Source organism: Oncorhynchus kisutch, linkage group LG19 (genome assembly GCF_002021735.2).
Source record: "Oncorhynchus kisutch isolate 150728-3 linkage group LG19, Okis_V2, whole genome shotgun sequence".
In the NCBI taxonomy this organism is placed as follows: Eukaryota; Metazoa; Chordata; class Actinopteri; order Salmoniformes; family Salmonidae; genus Oncorhynchus; species Oncorhynchus kisutch.
The window spans coordinates 29,748,921-29,771,841 of NC_034192.2; the positions used below are offsets into that span (position 1 = coordinate 29,748,921).

The window sequence follows — 22,921 nt, forward strand, 5'->3', positions numbered from 1 at the left end:
GCTTACTCAGGCCTGCGGAAGACGGCCTTACAATCACACACACCCCGCCCCCACACACACACACACACCGACCCACATGGATGGACGGACAAACAGACACACAACCCCCGCTCCCCTTCCCCCCACACAGACACAGAATCACATAAACGCATAAAAACACCCCCACACACCAATACACATAAACACATGAACACACGTCACTCAATCAGTGAGAGTGGGGTCGTCCTCCTCCGATCATTTGTTGCTCTGCCCTGTCTGTTCATGTGTCTTTAGAGCACCTTTTCCTATGCCTATTAGTCAGTTGTAGGCTAGAGCTAACAGGGGAGCATTTAAAACTAATACTGGAATAGTTAGCTGGTAATCAAGCCAATGGGAGAACTAGCTGTCCTCTGGGCTGTTTGGAAGATTTCAGTGCTCTCTCTCTCTCTTTCTCCTCTCCCTCTTTCTCTCTTTTGATTCTACAGCTATCTTAATCTAGGCTTTATTGTTGTGTCTGTTCCTTTCTCCCCTCTGCTCTCTCTCTCTCTCTGTCATCTCTCTCTACCCTTCTCATCATCTCTCTCCCTTACATCACACCCTTCTCTCATTCTCTTTCATCTCTGCTTCTCTCTCTCTCCTTCTTTTCCCCTTCCACTTCCCTTCATCTCTTTCTCTCTCTCTCTCTCTCTCTCTCTCTCTCTCTCTCGCGCTCTCTCTCTCCCTCCATGACCTCTATTTAACCCCCGCCTCATCCTTCCTCCCCCTCTCCTTACCAGTTCTATATAGGTGAGTTGCTGTGCAAGTGTGTAAGGGTCGTTGCAGATAGACAGCATTTCCTTCTGGATGGGTGGAGACTTGGTCTTGAAGGCCACCAGCTTGTCAGAGATTGAGGATACCGAGGAGGCATTCACTTTGACGATGCACTCCTCTCCCTGGGCGATGGCTGCAAGCTTCTGGTTCAGGGTCTGCAGGACCTGACTCAGTGTCTTCCAGTACGCCTGGGGAGGACATTATAATGATTAGACAACTAATAATGATCATAAACATATTAAGGATGTTTAACATTAGTATCATCATCAGGAGATAACAAAAATCATCATCATCATCATCATCTTCCCAGACTCCATCATCATCATCTTCCCAGACCTCTTTCACACCATTGTTTCTTCTGTGTGCATGGACATGTGTGTGTTCCCCCCAGTGTGTGTATGTGTGTCCAGCCCCCACTGAGCTGTGTGGCTGTAGGCTGTTGGTTGGGGCCAACAGGTCGGGTCTCAGTAAATCACCCACGGCGTGCCATAAATGACCCAGAGTGAGAACACTGCCTGGGCCCAGCTCTGCTCTGCAGCCACAAATAACTGCACATTCATCACCATTAGCCTCCTCACGCTCTCTCTCTCTACATCCCTGTTCCTCCCTCGCATCCAACCTCCCTTCACCCCCCCCCCTTCCTGCTCTCCATCCTCCATCCCTTTCTCTACCTCCATCATCATCATCATCCATCTCTTCTCTCTCTTTCCCTGAGGCTGCAGAGCCAATGCCAAAATCCCTCCCCTTGTTCTCTCTTCTCCTCTCTCTTTCTCTCTGTCCCTCCTCTCTTTCACTTCACTCTCGCCCTATCCCACTCTCTCACCTGTAATGCAGTGGAACAGGATTGTATAACATTGCACTGTTTTGTACATTCAGAGCACCACACCCCTTCACCCTGCTCTCAGTCTCATCTTTGAGACTATGGAGGGTAGCCTCCCTCCCTCCCTCCCTCCCTCCCTCCCTCCCTCCCTCCCTCCCTCCCTCCCTCCCTCCCTCCCTCCCTCCCTCCCTCCCTCCCTCCCTCCCTCCCTCCCTCCCTCCTCACCTCATCACAGGGTGCTATCCTGTGGATAATGTCTTTGAACAGGCCCACCATCTTCTCCTCTCTGAAGTCTGTGGGGAATGTCTCTGTCCACTCTGTTAGCAGCTGCAGGATCTTGGGACCAAACTTCCTCACTTTAGCCTGGGGGGGGGAGACACAGGAGAAGAAGACACAGTCAGAGACACTGGGAAGGACAGCTTTCAGTAGGAGTGTAGAAGTGATCAGCAGTGGCTGTGTGTGTTGAGGGACTGTGTATGTGTGTGTAAGCAGTACTGAATGTGTTGAGAGGACTCTGTGTATAAGTGGTCAGTAGGTGTGTGTGTACTGACCATGTCCAGTGGACTCTGGTCCAGCTGCTGTTGTTTGATGCAGGTCTCACAGAGTCTGGCCAGAAGCTCAGGAGGAGAGATGAACAGACGGGCACTCAGCAGGAACGTAAACACATAGGCTTTCTGTGGAAGGAAACACATAAAGTATTTACATTATCGTTAACATTACTATTGCTGTTACTATTCCTATTTCTACTACTGATGCTGTGGCCAGAACAACCAGGATAGATTACTGGCCCTCTAATAGTTGTTTACCTCTGGGTAGTAGTCTGTGGTGGGCACAAGGTGCTGGATGAGAGTGTCCAGGGAGGCGGAGGTGATGGGGGGTCCTTCGGCCAGGCAAGCCCCAGGCCCCCGGGCCTCCTGAGGGCCCCCTTCATCCTCAATCACCGGGTCAGCCTCAGAGCAGGTGGAGGCCAGGTGGGGGTTGAAGCCACTGGGGGTGAACATGGTGCCTGCTGCTGGGCACACAGTCTGGGGCATTCCTCTCCTGGCTTGAGAGTGAAAGTGTAATGGATGAGGGCTATTTAAAACACACATGCATGGCATATATATACATATAGACAGATACCGCTCAAACCCACTCAACTACACACAACCACAAACACAGGCATGCATACACACACCATGCATACACACTTTCTTTCTCTCTCCTTTTGCCATATCACATTGAGCAGGCAAGATGTTTACCCTCTCGGTCAGAGCATTATCTCTAGTTCAGTCTCCACTACACACTCCTTCCGTTACAACCCGCCCCGCCCCAAAACAGCTGCCCCGTCTCCGAGGACAACGAGAGAGAAGGGATATGTGGGTCACACCGTCGCCGTGGAGACCGTTGCCGTGAGAAAGCGTTCCGTGTCCTCTTTCTAACCCTCATCTCTCTCTCTCTCTCTCTCTCTCTCTCTCTGTCTGCTCTTAGACCGTGCTCCGTTACACGTTTTAAAAAATTCAACACATCCCTCTCAATGGGCCAACAAGGTAGTTACGAATCCCCGAGCTGACATGGTACAAATCTGTCATTCTGCCCCTGAACAAGGCAGTTAACCCACTGTTCCTAGGCCGTCATTGAAAATAAGAATTTGTTCTTAACTGATTTGCCTAGTTAAATAACGGTAAAATAAAACAATTAAAAACTCTGCGGTCCAACTCATCCCAAACCACATCAATTGGGTTGAGGTCGGGTGATTGTGGAGGCCTGGTCATCTGATGCAATACTCCATCACTCTCCTGCTTGGTAACATTGCCCTTACACAGCCTGGATGTGTGTTGGGTCATTGTCCTGTTGAAGAACAAATGATAATCCCACTAAGCCCAAATCAGATGTGATGGCGTATCACTGCAAAATGCTGTGGTAGCCATGCTGGTTAAGTGTGCCTTGAATTCTAAATAAATCACTGACAGTGTCACCAGCAAAGTACCCCCATAAACACCATCACACCTCCTCCATGCTTCACAGTGGGAACCACACATACGGAGATCAAACGTTCACCATTCATAAAATTCATCATCCGTCTCTATGAGTAAAATAAAGACAAACCATGGAATGAGTAGGTGTGTCCAAACTTGTGTATTAAAGTAGACAAAAGTTTAGTATTTGGTACCATATTTATAGCATGCAATGATTACATCAAGCTTGGTGACTATACAGATTATTTTATGCCTAATAGAAATGAATGGTAAACAAATGTATTGTGTCATTTTGGAGTCAAAATATCTATATCCACAGTACAACAAGTCCTATATCAACATAACCTGAAAGGCCGCTCAGTAAGGAAGAAGCCACTGCTCCAAAACCGCCATAAAAAAGCCAGACAACGGTTTGTAACTGCACATAGGGGCAAAGATCGTACTTTTTGGAGAAATGTCCTCTGGTCTGATGGCCATAATGATCATTGTTATGTTTGGAGGAAAAAGGGGGAGGCTTGCAAGACGAAGAACACCATCCCAACCATGAAGCAGTGGGGGTGCTTTGCTGCAGAAGGAACTGGTGCACTTCACAAAATAGATGGCATCAAGAGGTAGGAAAATTATGTGGATATATTGAAGCAACATCTCAAGACATCAGTCAGGAAGTTAAAGCTTGGTCGCAAATGGCTCTTCCAAATGGACAATGACCCCAAGCATACTTCCAAAGTCAAGGTATTGGAGTGGCCATCACAAAGCCCTGATCTCAATCCCATAAAAAATTGTGGGCAGAACTGAAAAAGCGTGTGCGAGCAAGGAGGCCTACAAACCGGACTCAGTTACACCAGCTCTGTCAGGAGGAATGGGCCAAAATTCACCCAACTTATTGTGGGAAGCTTGTGGAAGGCTACCTGAAACATTTTACCCAAGTTAAACAATTTAAAGGCAATGCTACCAAATACTAATTGAGTGTATGTAAACTTCTGACCCACTGGGAATGTGATGAAAGACATAAAAGCTGAAATAAATCATTCTCTCTACTGTTATTCTGACATTTCACATTTAAAAAATAAGGTGGTGATCCTAACTGACCTAAGACATGGGATTTTTACTAGGATTAAATGTCAGGAATTGTGAAAAACTGAGTTTAAATGTATTTGGCTAAGGTGTATGTAAACTTCCGACTTCAACTGTATCTGCCTCTAAAAATAAAAGTTCAATACAAACAAAATTCAAATATAGAAAATTGTTCATTTTAAAATCCCCAATAAAATGATTACAATTCTATCAGATCTTTTACCCCTCTGACGGAGTTGACGTTAGACAAAAATCTGACAGAGTAGATTTTTTTACGGAATTGACAAAAATTGCATTTTTCTTCATTTAAGTGGTGTACAGAATAGCAATTTAGTTTTTCCTCAGTTGCTTCATGACTCTAAAACCTAAATAAATGTAACATATTTGAGACACAATTCATATTCTATTTGAATCTATCAGGCAGATGGAGTTGACTTCCTGGTTGTGATGGTGATGACAACATAGATTTAAACAAACAATCAAAAGTAGATAACTTTACAGACCATGAGTGGTCTTGTTACACTACATGTAATGAGGACATGAACAAGGAGTCCTTGTGGTACAGCTAACCCTGCTCATTCCTAACTTATTTAAGATTTTAGACAAATCTGATGGAGTAAACCAAATCTCTAGACATATCCTTTAGGAATCAATTTTTTTATACTTCTTTTTCTCCACAATTTTGTGGTATCCATTTGGTAGTTTCAGTCTTGTCCCATTGCTGCAACTCCAGTACGGACTCGGGAGAGGCGAAGGTCGAGAGCAGTGTGTCCTCCATAACACAACCCTGCCAAGCCGCACTGCTTCTTGACACAATGCCCGCTTAACCTGGAAGCCAGCCGCACCAATGTGTCGGACGAAACACTGTACACCTGGTGACCGTGTCAGCGTGCATGCGCCCAGCCCACCACAGGAGTCGCCAGAGCGCAATTGGACGAGGGCATCCCGGCCGAACCCTACCCTAACGACGCTGGGCCAATTGTGTGCCGCCTAATGTGTCTCCCGGTCGCAGGAATCAACATTTTGAAAGAAATATTCTTTAAAGTTACAAAGGGATATTGAAAGGGATATTAATATCCATTTTTGCCAGTTTTATTTATTTTAAACACCTTTTTGGGGAATTTGGAATTGAGTTCCTTTGCTGCGGACAATGGCATTTCCAGACATAGAGCCGACATGGAAATTAATAATATTGAAAGTATTTTGGAAATTCCCACCCAAAAAACTTTCCCTTATAAAATACCCCTAAATGTACATTTCCTGATATAAATGTCCTGCTATTCTTTAAATTTTTCAGTTTTAAAGCTAATTTCCTGTCATTCTACATTCTAAATGATTTTTTGCATGGCTTAAGATGTGTTCATATGTGACTCGTTGCAGGAAACCAGGCGTATGTCACGCGTCACTTCATCACAGGAGAGCTAAAAAATTTGTTTTTGGCATGAATGCCTTTTGGAACATGTGAACTTTCATGTGCCTCAATAACAAACTTGTGTGCCATCTGTAAATACTGATACGATTGCCAAATTACGAGCCTAGTTGGTTTATCCACGGGGGAAAAAAACTTCCCGTTAGCCATGATTGGGTGAGATATTGGTTGGGCTAGACATCCCATGAGATGAGTTTGGATTGGTCTGCCATGTAGCACACTTCTGTCTATAACATGAGCTGGTCAGTACTTGTAGGTAATCCTTTCTAACACATCTTTTTTTTTTAAGATATCACATAGTAGAACTGCAAAAAATATTGCTCACCGCTTTCTGGAGGATCGAGTTCTGAAATCAGTGGAATGCCCTGTGGAATTAGAGTATGATAGCTAAGAAGATGTAGAAAATTCTGACATTTGATTGCCAATATGCAGAGGGAGTCGAAAAGAGAACACACAGAAGGCTATTGTGTAAAGGGCAACCATGGCATCCATGACAGAGAGGGAGAAGCGTCCATCCATGTATACGGGTAAAATAGTCTAGCTAGCTAAATTTTCAAATATTATACGTTTCTAATTTGATCAAAAAGTAGTTTTAATTTCAAGTTAAAGCGTACTGTTAGCTAGGTAGCTAATGTTATGTTGCTTGCTCGCTAGCTAACGTTATGTGTATGATCTGTGTAGTTATATCCTAATGTTAGCTAGCTAGCTAACAGTGAACCTGGTTGGTTAGCTACCTGCAGATTCATGCAGGGCAATAACGTTATGAATTGGGAATATGGTTCTAGCTAGCTACATGTCTAAACAAAAGACTCCACTATGAAATTAACCATTTCAATGGAATGTTCATGATGCAACTGTGACAACTGTAGATAGCTGGTAAATTCGCTCTGGCTATCTACTCCAATTTCAGAGCACTCTCGTCATCAGTGTGCCAGAGCACAGAATAACTGACGAATTCACGAACGCTCAACACCCGTTGAATATAGCCGGTGTCAGTACACATTGTAAAAAAAACTAAATTAAATTGTAGCCAGCAGCACAGTTACAGTCACCAATGCTCTGGATAACATGAAAACAGCCTAACCAGCTCTGCTAGGGTGAGTAAAATGGTAAGAGTGAGCTGTTCTCAAAAAAAATTCTGGCAGTAGCTAGCTAGCAAGTTAGCCAGTTAGCTTGGGTGCTTGATTGCTGTTGTTAGGGTCAGAACACTCAGATTGACCCTACTTCTCGGCCAGAGCATCCAGTGTGCGCTCTGAATGCTCAAAGACTGAAACGCTCTGAATTTACGAATTGACAATCTGACTACTCTCTGAGTTTACAAACGCCCAGAGCGCACTCTGGCACTCCAGATTGAATTTACAAATACACCCTTGGTACAAACAAGCCTTTCGTCTTGAAATATTTGGTTGTTGAGCACATGGCCTCACATGTGAATCCTTAAAGAGAATGGAGGGGCTAAGGCTTAAGAGTGTGTGAACTAGAGGTCGACCAATTAATCGGAATGGCCGATTAATTAGGGCCGATTTCAAGTTTTCATAACAGTCGGAATCTGTATTTTTGGGCACCGATTTGCCGGTTTTTATTTTTATACCTTGATTTAACTAGGCAAGTCAGTTAAGAACACATTCTTATTTTCAATGACGCCTAGGAACAGATTTTCACCTTGTCAGCTCGGGGGATCCAATCTTGCAACCTTACAGTTAACTAGTCCAACGCAATAAGACCTGCCTCTCTCTCGTTGCACTCCACAAGGACACTGCCTGTTACGCGAATGCAGTAAGCCAAGGTAAGTTGTTAGCTAGCATTAAACTTATCTTATAAAAACAATCAATCATAATCACTAGTTAACTACACATGGTTGATGATATTTGGTTGATGATGTTTATGACTTCAAGCCTATCAACTCCTGAGATGAGGCTCGTGTAACTGTAGTGAAATGGCTAGCTAGTTAGCGCGCGCTAATTGTCGTTGTGTTGCTGGTTCGAGCCCAGGGAGGAGCGAGGAGAGGGACTGAAGCTATACTGTTACACTGGCAATACTAAAGTGCCTATAAGAACATCCAATAGTCAAAGGTTAATGAAATACAAATGGTATAGAGGGAAATAGTCCTATAATTCCTATAATAACTACAACCTAAAACTTCTTACCTGGGAATATTGAAGACTCATGTTAAAAGGAACCACCAGCTTTCATATGTTCTCATGTTCTGAACAAGGAACTGAAACGGTAGCTTTCTTACATAGCACATATTGCACATTTACTTTCTTCTCCAACACTTTGTTTTTGCATTATTTAAACCAAATTGAACATGTTTCATTATTTACTTGAGGCTAAATTGATTTGATTGATATATTATATAAAGTTAAAATAAGTGTTCATTCAGTATTGTTGTAATTGTCATTATTACAAATAAATATTGGCCGATTAATCGGCATCGGCTTTTTTGGTCCTCCAACAATCGGTATCGATGTTGAAAAATCATAATCGGCCGACCTCTAGTGTGAACAATGCTGAATGAGTGTAGACAAAGAAGATGTCTCCAGTAGGTTTAACAAAACATTCAAGGGCCATCAACTTTCAAGCAGAATTACTTTGCAATTGTTCCTCAACTCTAGTGTATGAAATACCATTTTCCAGCTCTGTCTCTACTTTTATCCAATGTAAAAAATAAAATAAAAACATTTCAAATGTTGCTCCATAATACAGAATAGAGCCAGTCGCTCACATGCTATTTGGGGTGCCCTGTATGACTTCAAAACCGCTAAGGGCAACAGTGAGCACTATTACCATCAAGTAGTTTTGATGGTAATCCCATGACTCTTGATCCGAAGGTCGCCTGTTCAATCTCAGTGGTAGACACTCGTTTTTTTTGTTTTAACCATATCCTAAACCTTAACCATTAACTTAACCATTCGGTAACTTGTAAATGTGATGTTTGGAGAAACAGTACGATGCGGAGCAGGAGGAGCAACCCATGGTGTCAAAAACACTTGAAAATTTCACGCTTGGAGAAACGTGGATAACCATCAGAATCTGAAGTCAAATTCGTTAAACTGTGAGATCTTGTTGGGGAATAGTGGAGGCGGAAGAGGGTGGCTGTCACTCTACCCTGTATCCCTCAGCAGCTGTCGAGCTACATCTGTGATAAAAAAAAAAACTGCTGGAAAGCAGATGACATTTCCTCGTCTTTGGTTGTCATAGCAGGCCAGTGTGATCCAACTGTGACACAGTCACATAAATAACAGTATCCATTGAGAGGAGATATTAAGCATTTAGCACAGTAGTTAACACCCCGGTCCTTTCATTAAGCTGTCACAGTCCACTTATACTGTCTAAGACCTGACCAGACAGAAAACATTCTAGTCCTCTAATATCATAACTCACCTCCTCTGACAGGGATGCGTCTATTTCACAGCATGTACACTCACACACACACACACATATGCGGGCACGCACGCAGAAACGAGCACACACATGAATGCACACACATGCACACACACACACACACACACACACACACACACACACACACACACACACACACACACACACACACTGTGACCGCCACTGTCACCACTTCAGTCTCAGACCTTTTTGATTGTTTGGCGACTAATTTGATGAAAAAGCAGCTGGACTGAGCAAACAAAGTGAATCAAATTGAATTAAACAAAACATGTATTGTGAGGTTTGATTCTATTATAATGAGAATGTACATAATAAGAAGCCATTTCTTTCACTCAGTTTCTTATGTATATAATGGTCTAGATGTGACAATGCTAGGGAAAGCCCAGTGTGTCCTTATAATACCCCTGCTGTGGTGTAGATTACTCTGGCACTGCCACATCTATGATTCTGTCCTAGAGATACAGTACAGTTCCTAAAGGAAGCATTTCCTCTGTAAGGCAGGGCTGACTGGCTGACTGATTGGTTGGTTGACTAGCTGGCTGACTGGCTGGCTGACTGGCTGGCTGACTGTCTGGCTGACTTACTGGCTGACTGATTAGTTGTTTGACTGGTTGGTTGACTGGATGACTGGCTGACTGATTTGTTGGTTGACTGGCTGGCTGACTGGTTGGTTGACTGGCTGACTCGCTGACTGTCTGGCTGACTTACTGGCTGACTGATTAGTTGGTTGACTGGTTGGTTGACTGGATGACTGGCTGACTGTCTTGCTGACTTACTGGCTGATTGGCTGGCTACTGGCTGACTGGCTGTGTAGTTAAGGCTGTACAGCTCTAGGGCCATGGTGAGTCTGGGAGAACATCTGAGTTCAACCATGAGTCACCACTCTGTGTGTACACACACTCTAAGCCCCTGCACTACTCCAGAGACGGATGAGCGTGTGATTTGCTTCCGCTTTCACTCTAGTTGTATCCCCCCTTCACACACACGCACACACACACACACACACACACACACACACACACACACACACACACACACACACACACACACACACACACACACACACACACATCATCATCGTCATCAGTTAATGCATAATGGTCAAGAAGAATAGAGCGGTCAGGAAACAATAATATAGACATCCTGTCTCAGCCTGTGTATTACGGTAGTGCTTACGTCAACCAACAGTATCAGACACGTTTAGCTGAGGTTGCACAAAAATGATGGTGAATTATGCTGCAATGCAGGATTGTGGGCAGGATTTCGTGCGACATAGGTGTGAGATCTAGTTGCAATGCAGACACACCCATAGGCCGTAACCTTCTGTACGATCAGGTTTTCTTCACTCACATTCCCTTTCCTAGTATAGAGCCTTGATCATCACATCAACTAAAACATAGTAGGTGATGTTTATCAAACTACTTGCCCGAGACCAACAATAGCAGCTGAAACCCCTAGCTGTGTGTGTGTGTGTGCTTAATTTACAAATCTTGATTTACAAATTAAGCACACACACACTGTCAAACTGTAGGTGGCTGTCTGCGTGCTCTCTTACACAATGACACTAGTCACACACCTGTCAAGACACACAGCTAGGGGTTTCAGCTGCTATTGTTGGTAAATCAGGAGGTGCTGGAACAAAAAATGAGCGTGAGAGGGGGGTAACCTGGGGAACTCCGAGGTACCAAAAAAAGAATCACCTTTATAATGAAGCATTGCATGCATATCATCGCATTTGGTAGTTTCATAGAGCAGTAGAGTAGAGGCACTTACAGAAGTTGCACACATGGAGAACATTTTTAGTAGCCTAGCGTCCGGGTAAAATGTGGCCTTTTACAAACGCATTTCATGCAATTCTATGTCATTTTACAAGACTGGAGACTTTTGCAGAATCTTTTTTAATACCGCACAAATGATCGAAATGGGGCCTCCCGAGTGGTGCAGCGGTCTAAGGCAATGCATTGAAGTTCTAGCTGCGTTACTACAGATCCTGGTTCGATACCTGGCTGTGTCGCAGCTGGCCGTGACCCGGGAGAGGCGACGCACAATTGGCCCAGCGTTGTCCGGGATAGGAAGGGTTTGGCCAGCTGTGTCCCATCTCGCTCTAGCGACTCCTGTGGCGGGCCGGGCGCATGCATGCTGACAAGGTGTACGGTGTTCCTCCGACACGTTAGTGCAGCTGGCTTCTGGGTTACGCGAGCATTGTGTCAAGAAGAAGTGCGGATTGGCGGGGTTGTGTTTCGGAGGACGCACGGCTCTCGACCTTCGCCTCTCCCGAGAGTCAAGATGGTAGTTGCAGCAATGGGACAAGACTGTAACTACCAATTGGATTGGACGGAATTGGGGATAAATGGGGGTAAAAATAAATAAATAAACAAATGATTGAAATGGCACTGAGAATCTGAGGTCAATAAAAACAACATTGTCTTGAATCCTAGGCTGTACTCAGGAAGCACTGGATATAACCCTCTGAACTCTAACCCCTGACCCCTGTGTCTGAGAGGTCAGCCTAGGCCTAGGTGTGTTGTAGGCTACAATTTGAGGAAATTACAGTCTTAAAAGGCTTTCCAGTTCCACTTACTCACCCAATGACTTCCTCGCCGGCGATGTTCGATGCATTAGTGCCGAAAACCTATCAATCAAATGTATTTATAAAAGCCTTTATTTACATCACCAGATGCCACAAAGTGCTACTTCTTTGCAAAACAATATTTGGAAGTGGATCAAATATTTTGGTAGCCTACAGAAGACAGATTAGGCTTCTCTTTTCAGCAGGAGCTATTTGCTTTCCAACCTGTGTCTTCAAATACAATCGTTGGAGGGAAAAAAACGGATTTGTCTGCATAGTGTTCACTGACAGATTTGCCACGCGCTCCCGACCGTAGGCTAGGCCTTGTTATTGGGCTACACACAATCAATCCACAGCTAGGCTATTTAAAATTTAAAAAAAAGATAGATCCTCTGTGGCTACTTTATAGGCCTACTCATAGTGTAGTAGCCTATTCTGAATTAACAGAAAGCAGAACTTTAATGTTAGCTTATCCCCCCCAAAAAAACAGGGCGGCTATGATTCTATAAGGAAATAAATGATGAAGTGCAACGCTGGAGAGATGAGTTACAGGTTCATGTCTATCAGAACAGAGTGGAAGAGAGATTATAAGAAGTGAATCTCATTCTAGTTCTGTGAAAGATACAGATGTGCTTCTCACACAACCATGGCCACGCGCTGGTCTCAAACATAGGTTACAATGTTGCGCAAACCATAAGCCTGGGCCAGCCCAACTTGTATCAACTCTTAGAATATCAGGCCTAGGCAGAAAATCAACTTTTTCACAATGAGTTTTTTTTTGGGGGGGGGGGGGGGACGACAGGAGAACTCGAATGAACGTTGATGGCTTTTATTATTATGATAATGATTTTTCATTCCATGAGAGGTACCGGATCCAGCCAAATAGAGCTGCAGGATCCTGTTCAGGCAGGATCCAGCTGAAATTAAACACTGGTTGTGCACACTGCCTTTTGTTCCTGTGGGGCTGCTATGGTATCGTTACCATCAAGCGGATCTGCTTGCTTTGTTCTGCCAGGATTAACACAGTGTGTGTGTGTGTGTGTGTGTGTGTGTGTGTGTGTGTGTGTGTGTGTGTGTGTGTGTGTGTGTGTGTGTGTGTGTGTGTGTGTGTGTGTGTGTGTGAAGGGAGAGCTTGGAGAGCATTGTCACCGTGGCGATGAAACAAAGGCATTGTTAGCATGACTGGGGTGCTGAAGATGTCAGACTACACCTCCATCTCGTTCTCTCCTTTACCTGTTCTCTATCCACCCTCCTTGCTTTGTCTCGTTTACACAGGCATCAACCTGGATTACTCACACTTGCTTGGCTGTCAGTGAGGCAGAAAGGAAGGGATGGAGAGACACAGCTACTAGTCTGCTCTCTCAGAGACAGGGGTTAGAGGTCAGGGGCATTGGAGACAACACTAAAAATCTGTAGTGTAGTGAGGAGAGGAGTGGGAGCAGCTGGCTGAATCAGTGAAGTAGCAAATCTCTGTCTGACTTCCCAGACATACAGGATTAATGAGTCTATTAGGGTTAAAGGGTTAAGGGGGCAGGATTCAGGGCCATTGAGGATCCACAATGAGGTTGAAGAGGAGAGGGGGAGAGTCAGACGGATCGGTGAGGTAGAAAATCTCTGTCTGACCTCTCAGACACAGGGGTTAGAGTTCAGGGGGTTAGATCCAGTGCTTCCTGAGTACAGCCAGGGCTTTGTTTACACCAGGGTCAATCTAAGTATCAGAGCCCCTCTTCCACCTCTTTTATTCAGCCTGGGCCAGGATGTTTTAGTGGGTCTTATTCAGAGACCGTGGAGGCTTTAGAAAAGCCTAGAGTGGGTGAACATAACAATAAACTGAGGCAGTACAAAAACACCTGGACTGTTTTACAGTGATTAATTCACTAGCCTATGTTCTCCTTGTCAATTTATCCCTCCCAAAGTCAGTAACACGAGGACAAGACCAGTTGTGTGTCTGTACAGCAGGCAGAGATCCTAGCTGTTACCCTCTGGCTGGAACACAGTATCTACCAGGGAGGGGACAGAGAATTTTTTATATAGCCTGCCATATCAGCATCCTAAGAACAGCCGAGTTCTATTGAGGGAAGTTATAGAGACTGTATGTATTACTGACAGCCAATTGGATGGACAAGATCCTTATATGCAAGTGGGTTGTGAGAGTCTCCTCTCAGATGCCAACGGTGACACTAAAAATCCCGCTGACACTTAACGCCTGGTTTTTAAACATAGTTCATGGGTATGTCAGTAGGCTTTGTTTTTGGTGTTGTTTTCATTTCCTGGTTCAAAGGTCATTCAGGTTCACTCTCCCAGGACAAGGAGAGGTCAAATGTGACCCTTACCATCCCTTTGGTGGGTGAAAGGAAGGGTGAGAAAGGGTGAGGAGGAGATATTCCAACCAAGGGCAGAGAGCAGACAAACTCTTCTCTGTCTCGGACTGAACTAGAAACTCCTCCTCTCTCCTCCACTCCTCCAGCTCTGCTTTTGAACTCTATTAGGAAGCTCTTTATTTTAGTGCCTTTTCCATTTTTAGGAAATGCTCTAAAAAAACATAGATGTATTTTTAGTGCTGACACTGTTTTGGGTGTAATGAGACTGAGACTGAGACTTCACAGAGTTGTAGCACTGCTGGCCAATATTGGAGATATACTTTGAAAGCTGTTTGCTTTGTAATGATTCTCTGGGCTTTATCTCAATTTGAGCCCAGGATAAAAGTGTCTTTGAAATCAGATGTCACCTGAGTACAGTAGTTATTGATCCTCACAATAAAACAAAAATGTATCCATTACCTCTCCTCTTTCCCCTCCACTAGTCCATCCATTCCTCTCCACGAGCCCACGCCCTACTTCCCAACCCACTATGTCAGGATGCCTATACAGATGGCCCTGCAACAGCCTGTCATCCCAGTGGGGACTGCTGGCATAGGAGCCCTTTTGGCTTTCCATCCTCCCCAGTCACAACAGGACCCCAAAAGTCTACTGGCGTCCAGCACTATGCCCGAGGAAAAAGAGCAAGGCTAGGGTCGCTTCTGCCAAGCTGAGTGGAGTCAATTCCAACAGAGAATGTGAAAAATAGCAATCATATGTCTCAGCATGCTTTCTAACAAACCGTAAACCGCCTTTCTTTGTTTGTGGTGTGTGTGTGTGGGAGGGGTTCAGTTGCAAACAATGTGTTACACACATTCACACGTGCAGGCACACACACACACAAGCTCATGCACGCGCACACACATACACACACACACCGACTATCGAGTTACCATTGCGGTTTTCCATTTCTCCATCCATACTCCACCCTCTTTCTGTGGTATGGCATGACAGTGAGAGAGGAGAGGCAGAGACTTTCAAGCTAAACATGAACATGTACCCTAAATCCCTCTGTTGAACAGCCACCACCATGGCATATGGACAGTGTTTGAATCGTATCCCGGCACCTGTTCCCATGCCGGATCAGCTTCATCAATCCCCAACGTAAACCTCTTTGGGAATTATCTGCCGATAAACACACCCTATCCTGGGAGTGTGTGTGTGAGCGGCAGCCAGCCGGCCTCATTCCTGAGCGAGTTTGGACATTGTGTGTGTGAGCGTACGTGTGTGTGTGTGTGTGTGTGTGTGTGTGTGTGTGTGTGTGTGTGTGTGTGTGTGTGTGTGTGTGTGTGTGTATGTGTGTGTGTGTGTGTGAGTGAGTGAGTGGACTGAGGCTGTTGACTGCCTCGACACAGCGGAGCCCAATGAAGTCATCCCAGAGAGGAGAAAACAAAATAGTTCTCTCATCAGCAAGAGGTGTGGTTGTATTCCCATAGGCCCTGTCTATCAGCCAGAGAGAGAGAGAGACAGAGGAGAGAGAGAGTGAGAGACAGAGAGGGGCGAAGGGGAGAGAGGAACGAAGGACAGAGAGACGGATGAAGGAGAGAGGGATGAAGGAGAGAGAGGGACGAAGGGGAGGGAGAGGGATGGAGAGAGAGAGAGGGGGACGAAGGAGAGGGAAAGATGGAGAGAGAGGAACGAGGGAGAGAGGGAGACAAAGGAGAGAGAGGGACGAAGGAGAGAGAGGTGGAGGGAGAGGGACGAAGGAGAGGGAAAGGCTCTTGGAGGACAAAAGCAGCACTCTCTCAATCTGTAAAGAAACGCTCCACGGCCCACACTACCACTTTATTATAATTTACATTTAGATTAATTCAAGATGAATGTTTCAAGAAATGATCAACTTGCAAAGCATAAGGTCACACAGTGAAACCTTAGTGTCTATCAAACACACTCTGTGTAGAGTATTAATTTTCCAGTTTATTCTCTCGTTCACTCCCATTATGTAACGGCTGTTGGAAGGAGAGGACCAAGGTGCAGCGTGGTATGTGTCCATAATTATTTAATGAACACTGAAATCACAAAAATAACACCGCGAACGACCAAAACAGTTCTGGCTGGTGCAGACACACAAAACTGAAAACAACTACCCACCCCCATAGTGGGAAAACAGGCTGCCTAAGTATGGTCCTCAATCAGAGACAACGATTGCCAGCTGCCTCTGATTGGGAACCATACCAGGCCAAACACATAGAAATACAAAACCTAGACTACAAAACCTAGAATGCCCAACCCAACTCACGCCCTGACCAAACTAAAACAGAGACATAAAAAAGGAACTAAAGTCAGGACGTGACACATTACACCTACAGCTTCTTATCAGATGTCAGTATAGCTTTAGTTAAAAAGGATTACTTAAAAAAGATTACGTTGAAAATCGTATACTCTCAACACCACCTCTGATCGTAGGGTGGTTAACATTATCTCCTGCAACACACCACATTTCGCACCAATTCTACAACGTTTACATTATAAATATATACCAAAATACATGTCTAGGTTGAAAGAGAAGGAAGAAACATAAGCTTGCACTTGAGTTCCTCCACGACACAAATCAAATCAAATGTTATTTGTCACATGCGCCGAAAAGGTGTAGGTAGACCTTACAGTGAAATGCTTACTTACAAGCCCTTAACATACAATGTTTTAAGTAAAAAATAGATATGTAGAAAATAAAAGTAACAAATAATTAAACAGCAGCAGTAAAATAACAATAGCAAGGCTATACACAGGGGGTACCGGTACAGAGTCAATGTGTGGGGTCACCGGTTAGTCGAGGTAATTGAGGTAATATGTACATGTAGGTTGAGTTAAAGTGACTATGCATAGATTATAAACAGAGAGTAGCAGCAGTGTAAAAGGGGGCTCTGGGTAGCCATTTGATTAGCTGATGAGGAGTCTTATGGCTTGGGAGTAGAAGCTGTTAAGCCTTTTGGACCTAGACTTGGAGCTCCGGTACCGCTTGCTGTGCGGTAGCAGAGAGAACAACCTATGACTAGGGTGGTTGGAGTCTCTGACAAGTTTTAGGGCCTTCCTCTGACACCGCCTGATATAGAGGTCATGGATGGCAGGAAGCTTGGCCCCAGTGATGTACTGGGTTGTACGCACTACCCTCTGTTGTGCCTTGCGGTTGGATGCCGAGCAGTTGCCATACCAGGCAGTGATGCAACCGGTCAGGATGCTCTCGATGGTGCAGCTGTAGAACCTTTTGAGGATCTGAGGACCCATGCAAAATCTTTTCAGTCTCCTGAGGGGAAATATGCTTTGTCGTACCCTCTTCACGACTGTTTTAAATGTGTTTGGACCATGAGAGTTTGTTGGTGATGTGGACACCAAGGAACTTGAAGCTCTCAACCTGTCCCACAACAGCCCAGTCGATGAGAATGGGGGCGTGCTCGGTCCTCCTTTTCCTATAGTCCATAATCTTCTCCTTTGCCTTGATCACGTTGAGGGATAGGTTGTTGTCCTGGCACCACACGACCAGGTCTCTGACCTCCTCCCTATAGGCTGTCTCATCGTTGACGGGGATCAGGCCTACCACTGTTGTGTCAAAAGCAAACTTGCTGATGGTGTTGGAGTCGTGCCTGGCCATGCAATCATGAAATAATAGGGAGAACAGGAGGTGACTGAGCACGCACCCCTGATGGGCCCCCGTGTTGAGTATCAGCGTGGCGGATGTGTTGTTCCCTAACTTTACCACCTGAGGCGGCCCGTCAGGAAATCCAGGATCCATTTGCAGAGGGAGGTGTTTAGTCCCAGGGTCCTTAGCTTACTGATGAGCTTTGGGGGCACAATGGTGTTGAACGCTGAGCTGTAGTCAATGAATAGCATTCTCACATACAGTTGAAGTCAGAAGTTTACATACACCTTAGCCAAATACATTTAAACTCAGTTTTTCACAAATCCTGACATTTAATCCTAGTAATTTTTTTTAGGTCAGTTAGGATCACCACTTTATTTTAAGAATGTGAAATGTCAGAATAATGGTAGAGAGAATGATTTATTTCAGATTTTATTTCTTTCATCACATTCCCAGTAGGTCAGAAGTTTACATACTCTCAATTAGTATTTGGTAGCATTGCCTTTAAATTGTTTAACTTGGATCAAATGTTTCGGGTAGCCTTACACAAGCTTCCCACAATATCTTGGGTGAATTTTGGCCCATTCCTCCTAGTATGATAGGGCTGGTTTGTAGGTCTCCTTGCTCGCACACATTTTTTCAGTTCTGCCCACAATTTTTTCTATGGGATTGAGGCCAGGGCTTTTGTGATGGCCACTCAAAAACCTTGACCTTGTTGTCCTTAAGCCATTTTGCCACAACCTTGGAAGTATGCTTGGGGTCATTGTCCATTTGGAAGACAGATTTGCGACCAAGCTTTAACTTTCGGACTAATGTCTTGAGATGTTGCTTCAATACATCCACATAATGTTCCATCCTCATGATGCCATCTATTTTGTGAAGTGCACCAGTCCCTCCTGCAGAAAAGCACCCCCACAACATGATGCTGCCACCCTCGTGCTTCACGATTGGGATGGTGTTCTTCGGCTTGCAAGCATCCCCCCTTTCCTCCAAACATAACGATGGTCATTATGGCCAAACAGTTCTATTTTTGTTTCATCAGACCAGAGGACATTTCTCCAAAAAGTACGATCATCGTCCTCATGTGCAGTTGCAAACCGTAGTCTGGCTTTTTTATGGCCGTTTTGGAGCAGTGGCTTCTTCCTTGCTAATGTCGATATAGGACTAATTTTACTGTGGATATAGATACTTTTGTACCTGTTTCCTCCAGCATCTTCACAAGGTTCTTTGCTGTTGTTCTGGGATTGATTTGCACTTTTCGCACCAAAGTAAGTTCATCTCTAGGAGACAGAACGCGTCTCCTTCCTGAGTGGAATGATGGCTGCATGGTCCCATGGTGTTTGTACTTGCATACTATTGTTTGTACAGATGAACACGGTACCTTCAGGCATTTGGAAATTGCTCCCAAGGATGAACCAGACTTGTGGAGGTCTTCAATTTTTTTTCAGCAGTCTTGGCTGATTTCTTTTGATTTTCCCATGCTGTCAAGCTAAGATGAACTGAGTTTGAAGGTAGGCCTTGAAATACATCCACAGGTACACCTCCAATTGACTCAAATGATATCAATTAGCCTATCAGAAGCTTCTAAAGCCATGACATAATTATCAGGAATTTTCCAAGCTGTTTAAAGGCACAGTCAACTTGTGGGATACAGTGAATTATAAGTGAAATAATCTGTCTGTAAACAACTGTTGGAAAAATTGTGTCATGCACAAAGTAGATGTCCTAACCGAATTGCCAAAACTATAGTTTGTTAACAAGAAATCTGTGGAGTGGTTGAAAAATTAGTTTGAATGACTCCAACCTAAGTGTATGTAAACTTCCGACTTCAACTATAGGCGTTCCTTTTGTCCAGGTGGGAAAGGGCAGTGTTGAGTGAGACTCAGTCAGGGACAGGTTGAAAATGTCAGTGAAGACACCTGCCAGTTCAGCGCATGCTTGGAGTACACGTCCTGGTAATCGATCATTGAGATGAATAGGTAATCTCTGGTGTTACTTAGAGGTAATTGGAGGGGAGTATACAAATTGGCTCTCCGAATGAACGGCACCGGCACATGCCTGAGCTACACATGCCCTCAATCTGTCATTCAGAAGGGTCATGTTACTTTAAAAAGTGTTGAATTATTCATACATTCAGATTCATCACGGCCACATGATGCAATGGTGCACTGAAGAGAAGGGAGGGGAGAGGTTTTCTCCGAACAGACATCATTCTAAGGAGGCACTTCCAGGGGAATTATCATCTTTTAAAAAGGTGGTTGAAAGACGATACTCAGAAATGTATCAAACGGAGGGAGGGAAGGGATAATAGAACAGATTAATCAAATGTCACTGAAATGATTTGAATAAACCTACTGGGCACAGATGTCAGTTCAACTAGTCTAGTTTTCATTTACATTTGGTTGAGTTGTGAATTAAATGTGAAATCAACAAAACAGATCACCATGTCATTGATTTAGGTTATAAGTTATGTGAAAAATAAACTAAATTCCCTTACGTTGATGATTTATTTTCAAATTCAATCAGTTTTACACGTAGATAATTGTTTGGGGAAATGACATGGGAACAACGTTGATTCAACCAGATTCTGCCCAATGGCAATAGGTGACCTTTCTAGTTAATACGAGCTCTTTAGGCGCGATTCAAACAGGCTTGTCAAATGTCCTTTACATTGCATTGATTTTGCACGACCATGCGACATAATTGACATACAACCCAATCAGTTACGAGTGATTGGTAACCGATGCAAATGTAATATCACTGCATTACTAATTTCATAATAGCTGTTACGATTTTGAATATATATTACAGCATCCCTTATTACCCCTACTGTACAGAGAGACAGATACATGATCTGTCATTGTTACTGAAGAAGGAAGGGTGAGATAATAACTTTTCTTAGGCCTTGGCTCTGTCTACTGTGATATCATGCCTCGTGTTGTGACAGGATCAGAGACAGGCAGACAGATAGCAGCTCTGCATATACAGCTATAGCCTTTCGGAAGGCTTGCTTTTTGTTTTCATGGTAACCATAGGGGAAGTATGTATGTGATTAGGTATGAATTGAATTGGGCCAATACACAGAACTTTATGAAAATGTAGGATGTAAATACCTACATCTAACCAGGCGTAGCCTTGTGTAGTACTTCTTGAATGTAACCTACAGGCAACTATCACATTTTACAAGCTCTGCTTGAATGACACCACGACACCCGTGTGGAATCCGAGAGAGCTGAAGAGTTTGGAGTGCCGAGCGTTGCCATGGTGTCCTGTCTAACTTGTTGTGAGGTAATTCGAAGTCTGTTGATTCCCGACAGTGACACACTCTCCCTCCGTCATTACCTTACTATCATTACTCCATCCCTCTTTTCTTTCTTTCTTTTTCTTTCTTTCTTCCTTTCCTCTCTTCACTCTTTCTCTGGACGCAGAACATTCACGGCCATTACGTTTCGTATTCCACTGCAGGACCATGTCCGTATCGCCAAATCACAAATACTCCCCATGTAGTGCACGAATGTAGAATAGGGTGTCCTTTAAGATTCACCCATGACATATATTTGGACGGTCACTACCAAAACGACAATCATCAGTGTATAGGATTCTGGTGGACATGTCCCGAGGCCCCCCGAGGTAAGAGGGCCCCCGAGGGGATGGGTAGATCTGTCATGTATGAAGACCTTCAACACCATCACATTGTCTTTTTCAATTTCAATCCACGATTGTTTATCTGAAAGCATGTTTGTCAGATAAAAAAAACCTGTCTAGAAGTTGTTCTCTGAAGGCTGAACCATCCAAATCGCCATGACATCAACACAGGGCAACACAGACCCATAAACATTCAGAGGTGCTAAACCTGTCATAGCAGCCAGACTAACAACCCCTCTCTGTGTTACCCCTCAGACACACACTCAGACCCTGAGTGACTACTACCCACCGTGACCTCATGTTCTAGGCTGTGAGATGCCCCTTTCCATTTCACTCCATGTCAACATAAATGATGCCCTTGTTAAAACGCACACCTGTTTCTCTCTCTAGGCTGGGCCTGGATTGGGGCACATGTGCAGGAGTCCACCTGGGAGAGGTTGAATGACTGCCCTTGCATTGGTGACTCACAGCAACTCTTATCTAAGAGGAACTTGAGCCCTCAGAGCCCTTATCCACACTACAAGCTCTCAGTCTTACTGGAGAATTAGACGTTTCTCCGCGTTTCTCTAAACATCAAATTCAGAAGTTATTCCAAACGTCAAGTGTTTTGACACCCTAGAATGACTCTTCCTGCTCAGTATTGTTCCGTTTCTTCAAGCATAAAATGTAGAAGTTCCTCCAAACATCAAATTTAGAAATTTAAGGGTTAAGGTTTGGGATAGGGTTAAAACAATTATTTTTTAAAACTAGTGTCCACCACACAACCTTCTGATCCAGAGTCATGGGATTAGCGCCATCCACAATGCCCTAGCGAAACCCAAGCCTACTTGACGGTAATAACCCTCATTGTCGCTCTTAGTGGACGGTTTGGAAGGCATCTCCCAATGTCCTCAGGACATTTTTATTTAACTAGGCAAGTCAGTTAAGAACAAATTATTTTCAATGACGGTCAGGGGCAGAACAACAGATTTTTACCTTGTCAGCTCGGGGATTCGATCTTGCAACCTTTCGGTTACTAGCCCAACGCTCTAACCACTAGGCTACCTGCCGCCCCAAAATGGATAGACGTCCAATTTCGAAGTCACTCTTGAGCGAGCGTCCTGATCCACAAAGCTTCTCAGAGTAGGAAGGCAGATCTAGAATCTGTCCATATAATCTTATTCATTATATTCTTACTCTGAGACGCTTTGTGGATATGCCCAGGTTTCACTTCACAACTGTATCACCAGTGTGCCCATGGGAACTAGGCTTGTTGCACCAGTAGATCTGTAGAGAGTGCATTCCCACTGGGCACACAC

The 22,921-nt window shown here is 44.3% G+C and overlaps 1 protein-coding gene across 1 annotated transcript in view; it reads right to left on the minus strand.

Annotated features, from left to right (window-relative positions):
* LOC109910329 (ras-GEF domain-containing family member 1C) overlaps window positions 1–22,921 on the minus strand; it is a 45,072-nt gene that overhangs the window by 16,907 nt on the left and 5,244 nt on the right. The window contains exons 2-5 of the mRNA XM_020509491.2: window positions 2,416–2,654; window positions 2,161–2,283; window positions 1,835–1,972; window positions 753–977 (exon numbers count right to left, since the gene is read on the minus strand). Of these exons, the coding sequence (XP_020365080.1) occupies window positions 753–977; window positions 1,835–1,972; window positions 2,161–2,283; window positions 2,416–2,643 (714 nt within the window). The 5' untranslated portion in view covers window positions 2,644–2,654. The remainder of the gene's footprint in view (window positions 1–752; window positions 978–1,834; window positions 1,973–2,160; window positions 2,284–2,415; window positions 2,655–22,921) is intronic.